The sequence below is a fragment of the Gossypium hirsutum genome, chromosome A13 (assembly GCF_007990345.1).
Source record: "Gossypium hirsutum isolate 1008001.06 chromosome A13, Gossypium_hirsutum_v2.1, whole genome shotgun sequence".
In the NCBI taxonomy this organism is placed as follows: domain Eukaryota; kingdom Viridiplantae; phylum Streptophyta; class Magnoliopsida; order Malvales; family Malvaceae; genus Gossypium; species Gossypium hirsutum.
Window position 1 is genome coordinate 4426436 of NC_053436.1, and position 15103 is coordinate 4441538.

The following is a 15103-nucleotide window of genomic DNA, read 5'->3' on the forward strand; positions in this document are numbered from 1 at the left end:
CACATGAACAATATATGTTTTAACTGTGTTAATAATTTGGACTAAAACATAACATTGTTAATACAAGGATGAAAATCATAATTTTACCCTTTTATTCCTAAAATTTCTTTAAAAGTTAAGTTTAGAATATAAATAACTTAAACAAATCTTTTAATATTTTAAAAAAATAATGTTATCATTTTTATATGATAGAAATTACAAAAATAATATAATTTATATTATGAAATTAAAAAAAAAAGTTCAATTCAATTGGTTTATAATTCAACATTGTTTAATTCACTTCATTTTTAATTCTTTATGCATAAAATTTCATATGGTTAATTCATCAAATATTAAGGGCAAAACATAGAATATTTACATAATAAAATTCCAACAATTAGTAATCTAGTTTTCTACACATTAGGCTACAAAGATATGGACACTTTTCTTCACACTGAAACATCAAAAAGGCTTTTCACATTGAAGCATGAAGCAACCTAACGCTACAAATACAAGCATTGATATGCAGAGACAAGTATGATCAACTCCTGCAAACACCATAAACGCTATTCAATCATTTTCGTACTTCGGAATTTCGTATATACAACATAGCAGCCAAAACATATAATATGAGAAGTATAACCATTAGCCTCATTCTGTCTATCTTTGATATCTTTTAGCCAAGTTATTACTTCAACCTCTAGGTAAATCTACGACAAATTTATACCGTCTTAATCGAGTTTGATATTGTTGTTATTGTTATTTAAAGTTATGAAATTGCATTTCGGGACGATCTCCTCAATGTTGTGTAGCAGGAAAGGAAAGATGTACCTGACAGTATTAGCTGGTGAACAAACAAATTAGGGGATTATAGTTAGTTCACTGCTACACCATCTTCAAGAACACGGAATATGGTAACTTTCAGCACAATCTCCTTTGTGCTAATCAGCTCGAATACACAAACATCCCCTTCATCTAAATTATTGTCCAAGACAAATTCAGCCCATCCTTTGCTAAACTTCCAACTGCTCTGCCCATAAATACATCGGACCGGCCACTTTTTCCCTTCGGACACCTGAAGTGTAACAATCCCATCAACTCCGTTCAGGTATCTCAGAGCAAAGCAGCGAGGGATATGCTGCAGAAGCAAAAAGGAGTGACAACCTTTGTCAAAAAATATTTCAAAGCTCAACAAATTATATCAAATCATATTTCAAGGGCTTACTAAAAATATTCCCTTGTAGACATAGGATGGTCGTAGGATAACCCTGCAGAAAGGATTATCGGGTTTGAACATTGCCGCTGCACGTAAAGCAATCTGTTTTCCTTCTGCAGTTGCATCTCGCCGTTTCTTATCATCGCTTCTTGGGGAGTTCATGGCTGGAAGCTCTTCTTTCACAATGGATTTGCCTAATGACTTGTATTCATCTATATCTTTCAATGAATTAGTGATGAGAAACAGTCAATAACGAACACCCTATACAGAAAGCATTTAAGTTCAAGGAGCTTACCGGGTTCGATTTCTTGTTTTATTTCTTTGGTGTTCTTTTGTGTTCCATTCAAGAAATTCAGTCCACCTTCATCTGCGGCACTTGTAAGCTCAACCCCATTAAACTGAATGCCTTTGTCTCGAGTGGATTGAACCGTTACTCGTAAATCATCCACATCGTTTTTCTGATCAAGAAATGTAGAGTTCTTACGTTTCTTCCTATCATGATCTACACATTCATCAAAATCATCATCAATCAAAAAGCATGAACTAGATGATGTAGGTTGAGAACGCATAATCTGAGCAAAGGCACCATCTTCTACATCTTTTAAATGTTTATCGTGACCAGGTTCTCGAGAATCATTTAGACCATTAGACTGATAGTTTATCTCCGAAGCATTAAGATTATATATATGAACATTAAAATGCGAATTCCCGTCATATCTAAAGACCAAGAAATAACCACTGCAGATAGAATAGTATTCAACAAACACAGTCCAACCACAATCAAGCCACACTCTTTTGTTTTCTTTCCTCAATTCCACTAGCCAGAGACGACCACTGGGAACGTTAAGTGTAGCGATCGAAGAGAGCTCATGACCAAATTTCTTGACAAACTTATTTGGGATCTTCTGTAAGTACAAAAACCAAGTTAGAATCCGTTTCAAAATCTAATGAACTAGAAGAGACAATGCACTAACAATGATGCAGAATCAATGAATGATCATAATTTCGATACATCATTCAGTTTTATCACAACAAAGCATGTTTTTAATTGCTTTGAACATTGCAGCTGAAAAACAAATATTTACCAATTAAAAAAACAAAAAAAATGTCAATATCTGGGAAAAATATAATATAAGCCATATAGTGGCTGTAACAGTCATTGATGATAATTAAATCAAAAGGGCGTTACAATAACCACAACTTGCAATTACTTTAATGCAATTTTTTCATGGACAGTACCCAAAGAACAGATTTTCAAGGTCAAAACATGAAATAAATTGGAAAAAGAAAACACCCATTATGGATATTTGAAAAGATTAGTGGGAATCCAACTAATTGAACAGATCAAAAACAATATAATAAGATAATGAAGCAAGCAAAAAGTGTTCGATGATCCAAAAGGTAAAGTAGAAATGTTAACAGTTCAATCTTTTTGATTCAGCTTTTTACAGCAACCAAATAAAGCTTGAAACTTTCAAGTATTTTTTTTTCTTTTCCTCTTTAATTACTGTAGGGGAAAGACTGGTTTGTATGATCCAAGTATGTTCTTGAAACTTGGAAAATAGGTTCAATTTTGATGCAAAACCCTTAAATTTGTTTTCTTTGAACTTCCATACCAACTAAACAAGTCAAAAAGAAAGTACCCTTCATGCAAGTTTACAACTTTTCCCAAAGAGAGCGAGAGAACAAGGGAAAATAAAGATGGAAGGAAATAAATTTTGCAACAAGTTTACAACTTTCCCAGAGACCAAACAAAGAGAGAGAAAGAGAACTTAACAAGCTTCTTGTCATGAAGAATGGAGGCCACCATTAACTTGTAGAAGATGCAGGATTTCTTGTGAGGCAAAGATGGACCCATTGGCTGTGACATTGTTTTCTTTCGGAGTAGCTAGCTTTATTTTGTTCGACCATCAGACACTCAGAGGCCGTGATGATCAACTTCTTACATTCCTTTGACACTTTCTATGCTATGTAATAAGATTTTTCTTGTTTTTCTATTTTATTTTCTTGCACCATCCATCAAACTTACACTTTTGTGGGGTCCAACTACAAATGAAGCCAGAATCAGTTACATTACATTAAATTCTAGTAGAACTTTCTTGCTTAACATTAATCTTGATTGACTAAATTTTGGATTAATTGAAATAAATTATTTTATTTTTTTAATTAATTCGAATAAATAATTAAATTTTTTTAAGGTGAGTTAGATGTTTACAACTTAAGTAAATCAAATAATAAATTACAAAAAAAATTCAAATAATCTTCAAATTTTAAAAAATATATATTTTTTAAGATTTTTTTATAAAGAATATATTTTAAAAAAATATATCTTTTTATAATATATATATATATATGAAAGTCTAAAAACTTGTATAAAAATGTTAAATTATACAATTTTAATTTATTTTCCTTGGACATAAAGTTTAAACAAGTAAATAAACAACTCAAATTTATATTGTTTTCTCATTTTCCTTTAAAAGAAATTTTAAATATATATAGTATCATATCTATGTTCTCTAACTAGAAATTTAATTATATTTTCAGCAAAATTTTAATTTAACTTAATTAAAACTTTTTAAAAAAAATTTAACTCAAACAATTTTATTTCATTCGAAAAAATTTCAATAATAAAATAATAACCACCAACTCAACTGTGATAAAATTTGATCCAACACCTATCTCCACCTTTTCCATAAGTAGAAGTTTGGCTTTAAAATTTATTTCATGTCAAAGGATATGGTAAGTATAGTTTATAGAACAAACTCTTTACTCTAGACTAAGATCTGGACATGAAGGGTTTTTGTTTTGCACTCCACCTGCTGTTGGGTTCATAAAAAGCTGCATATTTGAATCAAGGAGGAGTTTCAAAACCTGGTTCTCTCTCTGATGTTATGATTGTGTAGAAACTAGAATGTTGCAAGCTGTCGCTCTCAACAAGTTTAAGATTAGGTGTTGATGAAAAGTGTAGACAACATAAGTTTCCTTGCAATTCAACTAAGACTCTCATAACGCCACGACTAATAACAAACAAAGTGAGACCTTGCTCCCAATGTGTAGTTTAGCTTATTGATAAATGGTAAACATCTTTTCAAAATACAAATGCAAATCAATGACAAGTATAACTATTATGCGAAAAACTTATCAACATTCATGAAATATAGGATCTATAATCTCTGTTGCTATCTGAAAGCAGTGCCACAAATTTTCAGCAGTAAAAAAGCTTAAGCAATATAAGACAGCAGCTTGAAAGCAACAAGAGGAATGAAAATTTCAATTTCAAACCAACCAAGCAGACCATAACATCAAGTCTAAAACACATTTTCCCAATCGGGTTCAACATCAACTACATCGGAGAAATCTACTAACAAACCTAGTCAAGCCAGAGAATTTTAGTATCCATTATCTTAAGCAGCTAAACATGCACAGCAGCTAATTTCTTATGGAACCAGATTGGTTACACCGTCACCTGAGAAGAACGAGTTACTTAACATAGTTTTTGACATTCCTGAAATTTCCAGCTCTATAATCTAAGATGGCTTAACTTCGCAGGCATTTCATTGAGACCGGTGCATTAGTCCACCGCTTTCCATTACACGAAATACAGTAACTTTGAGCACGATTTCCCTTGATCTGAGCAGTTCAAAGACACAGACATCCCCTTCTCCCAAATTATTCTCCAATGTAAATTCATACCATCCCCGACTGAACTTAGCCTTTCCTCCTTTATAACGACATCGTACAGACCACTGTCTCCCATCAGGAAGCTGAAGTTTAATGGAATCCGAAACCCCACTTAGATGTTTCTCAGCAAAGCACGATGGTAAGTACTGTAAGAGAAAAAAAAAATTTGAAATGCACAGAGGCATGCTATAAGATGAAACTGAAAAATACATGTATGGCACATCATATTCAATGCTCACCATAATACATCCCCTGTATAGATATGATGGTCGCAAGACGACCCTGCAGAAAGGGTTAATAGGCTCAAATGCTTTGGCCGCATTAATTGCTCTCTCTCTTTCTTCAGCTGTCACGGTTCTCTTTCGGGCAGAAGCACTTTCATAACATCTAAGGCGCATGTCAGCATCATCTTCACGTCCAGCAGATGAATCCTGAACATCTACAGTTCATTTGACAAATGATCAGAAATTCCAACCTCGCAAACTGCAAGACAAGAAGAAAAAATTTTAGTTAAAAAGACTTACTAGGATCAAACTTTCGCTTCCTCCCACGCTTTTTTGGTTCTGGTTTCATAGCACCTGAACCTGAAGTACGCAATTTCACCACATTAGCGGAATTTTTTAAGTTCAAATGCATTAAATGGAAAGCCATACCTCGAATAGGTTGATTATTCACAGCCTTTGGATTTTGACGATTGACATCACCACCCCAGTTTATGCAGTTGCTAAGTTTAGAGCCACCAAACATATTCTGCAGTGCTGGAGATATGCATTCATTATCTTGAAGTTGTTCAAATGGATATTGTTTTCTGCGATTGTATTCAGTACCAATGAGAGCATTAGGTTGATAGTTTATTAATGATAATTTATTTCCGAGTTGTACAAATTAAATATACGAACACTGAACGTGGAATTTCCTTCATATCTGAAAGCCAAAACGTAGCCAACACGAATATAATAACGCCCTAGAAATTCCTGCCAAACTTCCTGAAACCAAACGGCTTTCTTTATTCCTGCACGACAAACATGACCATCAGGAACAGTGAGCGGCAGCAACGGAAAGTTCACATCAAAGATAAATGAAATCCATATACGGTAAGTATAATCATAATTAAAAATGAAATCCAAATATGCTTTTCAAATGACCAAACCTTAATAAAAGGGAAAAAGATTTAATCTAAATCCAATTAATCTTAAATTGGAAGTGCAACAGGAACAGTGAGAGCGGCAGCAACAGGAAGTTAATATCAAAGAAAAATGAAATCCATATATGCTGAGTATAATCATAATTAAAACTGAAATCCGTATACACTTTTTTGAATGACCAAACCTCACTAAAAGGGAAAAAAGTTAATCTTAAATTAAGATGTAGCTATATCATTTGATGCATATTTGAAGAAATTTGCCAGCAGTAGAATCCAAAGAGAGATGTCAAACAAACAGATGATAAAGTATGGATGACAGTCAAAAGATTCCTCATCTATGTATTATTCACCAAGAATGAAGGTTGAAATAAATAACATAGATTGAATTACCTTGCAATTGTCAAAATTTGTAGAGATTACCTTTTATAAAATTTGGTTCTTTATCTGAAAGTTAAACAAGTAATAAAGCCACATCATATGAGATCCTTCCTGGAATATGCACTACTCTATATAGATCCTGTTGCACTTCCAATTTTCAGGTTTCGATAGATTTTGAATCATATTACAAACATCCATCCTTTTACCCGAGCAAACAAACAAGACGGAACTGGACTCAGATACCCTATTTATGGCAACAGATCAGAGATTTGTTTTACTGTTATATAGACTTGATATGTCTCCCCACTCCTCCTTTACACTAAACAATGCATACAGGAAGATCAAACCATATGCATAAAAGATAAGTACACCTTGAAGAAGTATAGAGGATCTTGACCAATCTCTGCCTGATATTCTAGTCTCCCAGACTGTTATTAGACCAGGAAAAATAACCCCACTACCCATTTGAATAAGGCACAAGTTATTGAGAAAGGAATTGAAAAGTTCAATTTGTCTATGGTCCCCTAGTATGCCTCCATCTTTCTTATACGAGGAGCAAACTGCACCAAGTCACAAATGCAACATCATTTACTTTAACCCTAAACCGAATGCAGCTGATCATCTCCCACACCTCTCTACTGCCTTCTGTATGGATGACCCAAGACAAAAGTGCAATGCTAGAGCCCACTAGAAGAGCCATCATCAATCTGTGTGTCAATAAAAAAAGGGAACTCTCCACTAATACGATATCCACCAAAATGCACGCCCACTTGCCCTGCCATATGGGTCAACATAGAAGCTACGAGCATACCCCAATTGATTCTGTAGGCACTCTAGTTTTGCTCTAGATTTGTTTTGTTACCATCAAGAAGACCATTGTAGGGTGATGTTTTTGAACGAGCTCATATCTTTGAAGTTTACTCGAGCCCTTGACAATTCCAAACCAAAATACCAATATGTGGAAATAGTTGTTGCGAACTATTAGTGTTAGTTAAATGTTACTTGAGTTTGTTAGTTAAGTTGTTACAATTTAACTATTGACAGTTTGTAGTTTTATAATTGCTACATGTACATATATACTACATTCATCTAAGGGAAATGCATGTTAACAGCTGTGTAAAAAATTCCTTTCTTCTATGTTCTAGAATAATACCAAAATTACTCGGATGTAGTTCTTCATCTTAGTTTCCTTGAGTAAATCTTTCTCTTTGATTAAACCACGCACCAAATTAGTATTACAGTCTCCTTTTTGGCACTTGTGATGGCGGATAACAATCATTCACACGGTATTAGAAGGTATTACTCTGAATTGTTGTTCTTCATCTCAACTTCCTTGAGTAATTTCTTTATCTTTAATTAAACCGCACACCAAATTGGCATCAAAGCCTCCTTTCCAGCACCTATGATGGCAGATAACAATCCTTCACATGACCTTAGAAGGTTGGAAGAGTTCATGAAAGAACCTTTTGGAGAGATGCTTGCCAAAATGTAGGGTCGAGTAGAATCTAGAACATATCATTGTTGCTTTGAGAAATGATATTACAATCACGAATCTCCAGCAAACGCAGGTTATGAGTCAATTATAAAGAGAGCATGAAGTTCATTCTCAAGCTTCTCATGCCACGCATAACAGACCACCATTTTTGCTACGAGGCAGACTAAGGTGGGGTTTCCTAAATTCAATGTTGATGATTTGAATGGATGGTTGTTTCAATGCAAGCATTTCCTTAGTGTGGATCAGACTCTTGATTTGAAGGTAAAACTTGCAGTTATTCATCTTGATGGTTGTGCCCAGCAATGGCACCAAAATTGGATCAAGTTACAAGGGGGACCGGATGAGATTTCTTGGGAGGATTATGTGTAGGTATTGGAGGGCAGATTTGGGGACAAGTATTTTGGCGACCCCATGGTTGAGCTTCTGAGTCTCAAACAAACCGATACAATTTTTGAGTACCATGATCAATTTGGAACGTTGTTAGGCAAGGTTAATATTACTAAAGAATATGAAATTTCTTTCTTCCTTAATGGCCTAAGAAATTGTATACAACCACCCGCCAAGATGTTTATGCCAAAAAGTTTGACACATGCTCTTAATTTGGCTAGACTCTGAGATACCACTATAACCGGTTTACAACAAGAATTATACCCATTTCACAAGAAACCTACTTTTATGTCTTTGCACCTTACCCAACTCACCAAAACCATTAATAAGCCACAACCACTCTTACCAAATCCGAATACCAATATTCACCTTATAACTTTCAACCCACAAAACAAAAATGCCAAGATTCAATTAGTGTTGATTCTGATGAAAAAAAAGACCAAGGGATTGTGTTTTTGGTGCAATGAAAAGTATGAGATTGGTCATAGGTGCAAAAGCAAGCAACTCTTCTTGATTGAGTTGGATACTGTTGGTACAAGGAGAATTGGATGACAAAGATGATGGGAATGATAAAAATCCTCATATTTCAAAAAGGGTTATTGGTCGAGCTAAAAAGAGGCCTTTGCACATATTGATCAACTCAAGGAGTGCCCACAACTTCCTAGACCTAGAAACTGCTAAGAAGCTAGGATGCAAAATTACTACCGTGAAGCCTATGAAAGTTATGTGGTAGAAGGCAACAACCTCACATGTACTTCCATGTGCAAAGACTTGCAAGGGATGCTGCAAGGTACTACTTATGACTGATGTTATGTTACTACCATTGAGAATCGTGACATGGTTTTTGATATTCAATAGCTCGAGACATTCAGAGTAATTCACTGGGATTTTAAAATTTTGCACATGGAATTTTCATTGGATGGGAAGAGACATATTTTAGAGGGTCTCAACCTAATAAGATGGAGTCTATAACCAATAAGGGAATGGGAAAGCTGCTGTTAGAATGTACTGTGATCCAACTTCGTTGTTTAAGTATGCAAGGGGTTGATGACTCCTCCATCAATACTATGTCTATAGGTGTTGATGAAAGTGATTTGCCTACAGCAATTGCCTCAAAGAAAGGTTACCTCAAACATTCGACAAGTTAGTTATTCTTGTCATTGTGGATAGACTGACTAAGTACTCTCAATTTATTAGTTCGTCTCATCCATACACTACATTGACAGTTGCTTGGGCCTACATGGATAATGTGTTCAAATTGCATGGGCTACCTAATACAATAATTAGTGATCGAGACACCATTTTTCTTAGCAATTTTTGGCAGGATCTGTTTCGACTTCGAGGGGTGGAATGGAGCCATTCAACAGCCTGTTATCTGAAAACGAATGGTCAAACTGAAGTAGTAAATCGCTGCTAGGAGACATACTTGAGGTGTATGACCAGTAAGCATCCTAAGGCATGGGGTAGACGGCTTCCTTTGGCAGAGTGGTGACACAACACCTGACCACCCTGCTCTCAACACAACACCTTTTGAAGCTTTGTATGGGTACCCACCACCCTTGCATGTTCCCTATTTTCCATGCAACCCCCAAGTACATTATGTTGATGAGAGTTTGACAGCTACAAAGGAGATGTTAAAGGTTTTAAGGCATCATTTGAGCAGAGAACAAAAGGGGATGAAACAACAGGATGATCAGCATTGTTCTGACAAGAGCTTTAATGTTGGAGACTGGGGTGATTTGAAATTACAACCCTATAGACAGAACTATCTACATGAAAGGCAATTTCAAAAGCTTGCTCTTAGGTATTTTGGGCCATACGCAGTGATTGATAAGGTGGGGGCTGTGGCCTATACATTGGCTTTGCCTAGCCATTCCAAGTTGCATCCAGTTTTCCATGTATCCTAATTGAAGAGGAAGGTGGGCAATCAACAATTGAAGGGAGTATCTTTGTAGAGAAATCTACCTTACAGTAAAAGAAATTTCCATCTTTTCAGCCTTGTGGACAAGGCTTATCTCAAGGGGAAGGGTATGATACGTGGAAATAGCTGTTGCTAACTGTTAGTGCCAGTTAAATGTTAGTTGAGTCTGTTAGTTAAGTTGTTACAATTTGGTTATTGACAGTTTGTAGTTTTACAATCGCTGCATGTACATATATACTACATTCATCTAAAAGAAATGTATGTTAATACCAGAATTACTCCCGATTGCTGTTCTTCATCTCAGCCTCCCTGAGTAAGTTTTTTATCTTTGATCTTTGATTAAACCACACACCAAATACAAATTGAAAAGACAAACTCAGCACACGAAAGTCCTAGACGCGCAGCTTAAACTCGACAAGCCACAGCAATCAAACAAACACGACCAGACTAAGAAGAGGAAAAAAATAAAAAAGCGCAGCGGCAAATACACAGAGATTCGAAGGTCAACAACCACGAAACCAATTAACCGAATGTCAACAAGTCAAAGAGACAAAGCGAAAAAGAAGTCAAAGCTCTATCAATCTAAAGCAGACAAGTCAATACAACCAACAACACCGAGAACAAAGCACAAACCTGACTCCGGCTTGCTGTACAAACAAACTCAGTCGAGCCCTCGAAAACAAAAGGCCAAAACAGAGTCCGCACAAAGCTCCGAGTGCACGAGCGAGATCGAGTCGGAAAAACGCGCTACCCACGAGGCCACGACACAAATATCGGCGCCCTCAGACCAACCAACAAAAAACGAGACCCACTGAACCTCCTGAATTGGAGCAGAAAATGGAACCGATGAGAAGCCCGGAACAAGCCTCCAGAAACCAACACTGAACCAGAATTCCAAAAGCCCAAGACAAGCCAAACACCACAGGCTACAAAACGGTAACAAAAACCCGACCCGAGCAAGAGAGGAAGAGCAGAATTTGTAGAAAGCCTGAGCAAAGGAGAGAACCCAAACTAGCAGAAAACCCAAGCAAGAGATCCCAGACAAAAGGCGTGAGAAACTAAATCCACTCCATGAGATGGAGAGAACAGCACACAGTGATGAAAAGCCCCAAATCAATTTATTAAAAAGAGAAGAAATCAAGGGGGGGAAAAGGAGCCCGAAACCAGCTCAATGAGCCCTACGATCGATGGGAGAAGTTAGAAATGCAAGCAAGGGATCATTGTAGCTCGATCCTTTAATACTAAACCCGACCTTGGTCTTTTAAACATGTTCTTAAAGATCAGTTCCAAGTAGAAATCGAGAGTGCTTTCTAACATAAGCTTTCGACCCAATTTAACTCCACCAAATATTATTTAATTATATAAATTATAATAAATTCTTTTTGTAGTTTTTATAATTATATACAAAGCATTACTCAATTACCTAACTTATTACAATAAACCTCATCTGTTAGATCGGTTTGATTAAAAAATTACTGATTCTTAATTTAATCAGTTGAAAGTTATTTTCTGGATTGATCTCTTAATCAGTTCAATCTAATTTAAATTGGTAAGATTAAAAATTCAAATACTTTTCCGTTTTAAAAATTCAAGTCTAACGGTTAATGGTAAGGTTAGAATTATTTTATTAAATTTATTGGTGTTGTATTTTGAAATAAATAAATACTTATTTAATAATTGTATAACATAAAAAATAATATTGTAATAGATCTAAATTTAACATAAAATTTTCAATAATATTAATAATTAGATTTATATTTATAAAAAGTATAAAGAGATTAAACACCTTTTTTTTAACTTAAAAAACTCTAAAATTTAATTTTATAAGCATATAAATAAAATAAGATAATATTTAATATTATTATAAGATTAAGGGATAGCTCCTAAACCTATTTCAAATTATAAAATCAAGCATGGAAGTAAGATAAAAATGAAATAAAAAAGAGCTAAAAAATTATATACTAAAGTTTTAACCCAGTTGTTGTAATATAAGTTAAGTGCTTGAAATGAATGATAGAAAAGTGGGAATATTTTTAGTACCAAACTATAAACAGTAAATAAACAGAATGTAAAGGAGTTGCTTATATAGTTCGATTTATCTACATTTATGAAACTTAGTTCAGCGAACAATATTATGTAATAACTCGATTTTTGTCGATGTCAAAGAGTTCAGCTTAGGATCGAATTTTATTTAATCGAGATAGCTTGAGTATTAAATCGTGTGTAGTAATTAGTTAATTATGGAAATTAGTACCGACATTTATAAGGTGATTTATTTAATTGCTTAAAGAAAATAATACTTGGACTAAATTGTGTAGTGGTTAAAATTAGTTGAAATTGATTTGAATTCATATAAGGGCTTAAAAGAAAATAAACCAAGGACTTGAATGAAATTGAACCATAATTTAATATTAGGCAGTGGAAAGAAATTAACCTTGCCCATCAAATTCCACTACCATTATTAACCATGAATCATGGCTATTAAATATTAAAGATTTAAGAAATAAACTTTACTATTATATTACTAACATTATTAGTCATGTGCTTGCTAAGGAACTTGGGTAAACTTTTCAAATGATTTTTTGATAAATTATCAACTTTAGATGTTAGATTAAATTAATAAATTGATTATAATTTTTAATTGTTATTTTATAACTTTGGTTACCATTGTTGGGAAACATGAAGGAAGAAAGAGAGTTTGAAATTATAAAAATAAAAAATTAATTGAGTAACTTGATTCTTGGAGAAATTTTAGATTTAAATTGAGTAGTGTTGAGTAATTAGGTGATATTAAAGAAAAATATTATTAAATTCTAAAGGATTTATTTGTAAGAATTGAAAGCCATTAGAAATTATTATTAAGTAATGGTAGTTTGAGGTCCTTAAGAGTATAGATCCGAAGTCAGATTTAGATTTGACTAGGTAGATTGTAAAATACATGAAATTTGAATATTAAACTTTAAAATGGACTAAAATGAAAGGTTTAAATAATATGTTTAATGATGAGAAATTAATAGTGTTTTCATATTCGCATAAAAAAGTGTTAACATCATACTGAGATGCAAGAAAAAAAGTCACATGATTTAAGATAAAACATCGTTAACTATTGTACTTAGTGTGAATTTCTTTTTTAAAGGTAAATTTATTAATTTATTTGATGAATAGAACCATACAATTCAGAGAGAAAATAATACCAAACACTCGTCGTAGATGGTGAATGACAAGCTTCATCAACACAACAAAGGCTTTAACATCAATATCAATAGAAAATTATGACACGTTGACAATTAGTTTTGTTACAACTCAAGCATGACATATCTGGGGTGATTACAAACACTTAATACGACAAGAAAATCAGTCCCGAATGGTCCAAAACGGCGAGCAAAAATCGACAAAAGAATCAAGCATTCACCAAACTAGAGAGGACGACAATAAAAACATCCCTAAAATCACTTGTAAAATTAAGATTACATGCATAAGCAAGACTAAAAAACATGCTACAAAAGCAAACAAAAACTTCTAAAACTGAAGACTTATTAAACAATGGAAAGACAAATAAAAATAAATAAAATTTAAGACAACACGAGTCTAAATCGACACGTGAAATCATTTATTATTTTGAAATACTCTCAAAACATAAACAAATTAAGAAGTTGACGAAGAGCCGCCCACTTTACAAAAAAAAACTACTGGTGGCCAGTAGAGTTTTAGTGAAGGACAAGCACCGTCATTTGTCCATCACAACTTGTGAAGACAACAAAGATACTCACAAAATAGATCTACAAACTGAAAAGAAAAAAATTATATATAGTGAATGAGAAGAAGAGAGGAAAAAAAAATATTGATGGGAGAGGAAAAAGGCAAACAATAGTCAACCAGAAATTCAACATAACTTTTTTTAATTAACTAGTTTGCATACTTATGTGATAAACGGATCAATTGTATATATTAATTATATAATATTTTACGATAAAATAATCATATATCAATTAATTAAATATATATTAGTGTATCACATTTGTTAATGTGTTAACTATTATTATATATTTAAATTGTATTACATTAGCAGTCTGATATTTAAATTAAGGTTACTTGCCTGTAGATTGTAATCTCCAACAACATAAATCATTTACTTATAAATACATAGATTTAGTTGAATTATGATTGATATTATAAATAAATTTAAATTATTTTCTATTTTATTGTAATTATTTAAATTATATATATTGTACTTATATTTTACAGAATATAACTTAAATAATACATAGAACTCGGATATAATATTTTGTAACATTGCTCGTGCTCTATGTATGAAAAGTTGGTTGTATATAATATTTTTATAATATTAATTTTTGTTTTAAATTTTTTAATGAATTTCTTCAAAAAAAATTGATACATAAAGCATGAGTAATTATCTTTAAATTTTAATATACATAAGTTTAAATGTAACGTGCAATATATATCATAGGTTTATTAATATACACAGGTTGATATATGTCGATTTTAAAAATAGTTAGGGAAATTAATTATTTTAAATATTATTATATTTTTACTTACATTGAGGGTATGTATGGGAAAATAAAAATTTCACATAACAAAATTGCATTGAAATAATTAAGTGTCTTAATAAAATTGGAATTTACCATACTTAAAATGTAAGTGAAAAAATAAATATTTGACATATAAAAAATTATGAACTAAGAAAATATATTAAAAGAAATTAGTTGTATTATGAATATTTTATTATTAAGGGGATGTCTATCAAGATCAAAATAAATTTGATGTATTTTAGGACTCTAATATTTTATTTCATTTATACTTTTTATGTCTATAAATATAGGCTCTGGAGAAGTATTGTAAATAACTCTATTGATCAATAAAATTCATATTACTCCTTTTGCT

The 15103-nt window shown here is 33.0% G+C and overlaps 2 protein-coding genes across 8 annotated transcripts; both read right to left on the reverse strand.

Moving 5' to 3' along the window:
• Positions 1-332: 332 nt before the first annotated feature.
• LOC107894226 (B3 domain-containing transcription factor VRN1) lies at positions 333-3202 on the reverse strand. Of its 7 annotated transcripts, none has more exons than XM_041084545.1 (6): positions 2973-3199; positions 1971-2100; positions 1491-1697; positions 1205-1413; positions 811-1117; positions 333-527 (listed from the first exon to the last, which is right to left on the reverse strand). In XM_041084545.1, exons 1-5 carry the CDS (start codon positions 3063-3065, stop codon positions 854-856), a joined length of 903 nt encoding a protein of 300 aa, XP_040940479.1. In that variant the 5' UTR covers positions 3066-3199; the 3' UTR covers positions 333-527; positions 811-853. The 7 variants fall into 7 exon arrangements, with proteins under 7 accessions (XP_040940479.1, XP_016674969.1, XP_040940480.1 ...); XM_016819480.2 differs by having other exon boundaries at positions 1932-2100; XM_041084546.1 differs by having other exon boundaries at positions 1205-1407; positions 2973-3191.
• A 1236-nt stretch (positions 3203-4438) lies between these two features.
• On the reverse strand, positions 4439-11527 carry LOC107894225 (B3 domain-containing protein REM19). The gene is made up of 6 exons (XM_016819475.2): positions 10835-11527; positions 5776-5888; positions 5530-5684; positions 5401-5460; positions 5116-5315; positions 4439-5022 (listed from the first exon to the last, which is right to left on the reverse strand). The coding sequence occupies exons 2-6, from the start codon at positions 5796-5798 to the stop codon at positions 4750-4752; spliced, it is 711 nt and encodes a 236-aa protein (XP_016674964.1). The 5' UTR covers positions 5799-5888; positions 10835-11527; the 3' UTR covers positions 4439-4749.
• Between the last annotated feature and the right edge of the window lie 3576 nt (positions 11528-15103).

Coding starts and splice junctions, on each gene's coding strand:
- LOC107894226 (XM_016819477.2), bottom strand. CDS start 3,065: ATGTCACAGCCAATGGGTCCATCTTTGCCTCACAAGAAATCCTGCATC. Junction 1,414..1,490: donor AAAACAAGAAATCGAACCCG/GTAAGCTCCTTG, acceptor ATTCATTGAAAG/ATATAGATGAATACAAGTCA. Junction 1,118..1,204: donor TCTACAAGGGAATATTTTTA/GTAAGCCCTTGA, acceptor TTGCTTCTGCAG/CATATCCCTCGCTGCTTTGC.
- LOC107894225 (XM_016819475.2), bottom strand. CDS start 5,798: ATGAAGGAAATTCCACGTTCAGT. Junction 5,316..5,400: donor GAAGCGAAAGTTTGATCCTA/GTAAGTCTTTTT, acceptor AATGAACTGTAG/ATGTTCAGGATTCATCTGCT. Junction 5,023..5,115: donor TATACAGGGGATGTATTATG/GTGAGCATTGAA, acceptor TTTCTCTTACAG/TACTTACCATCGTGCTTTGC.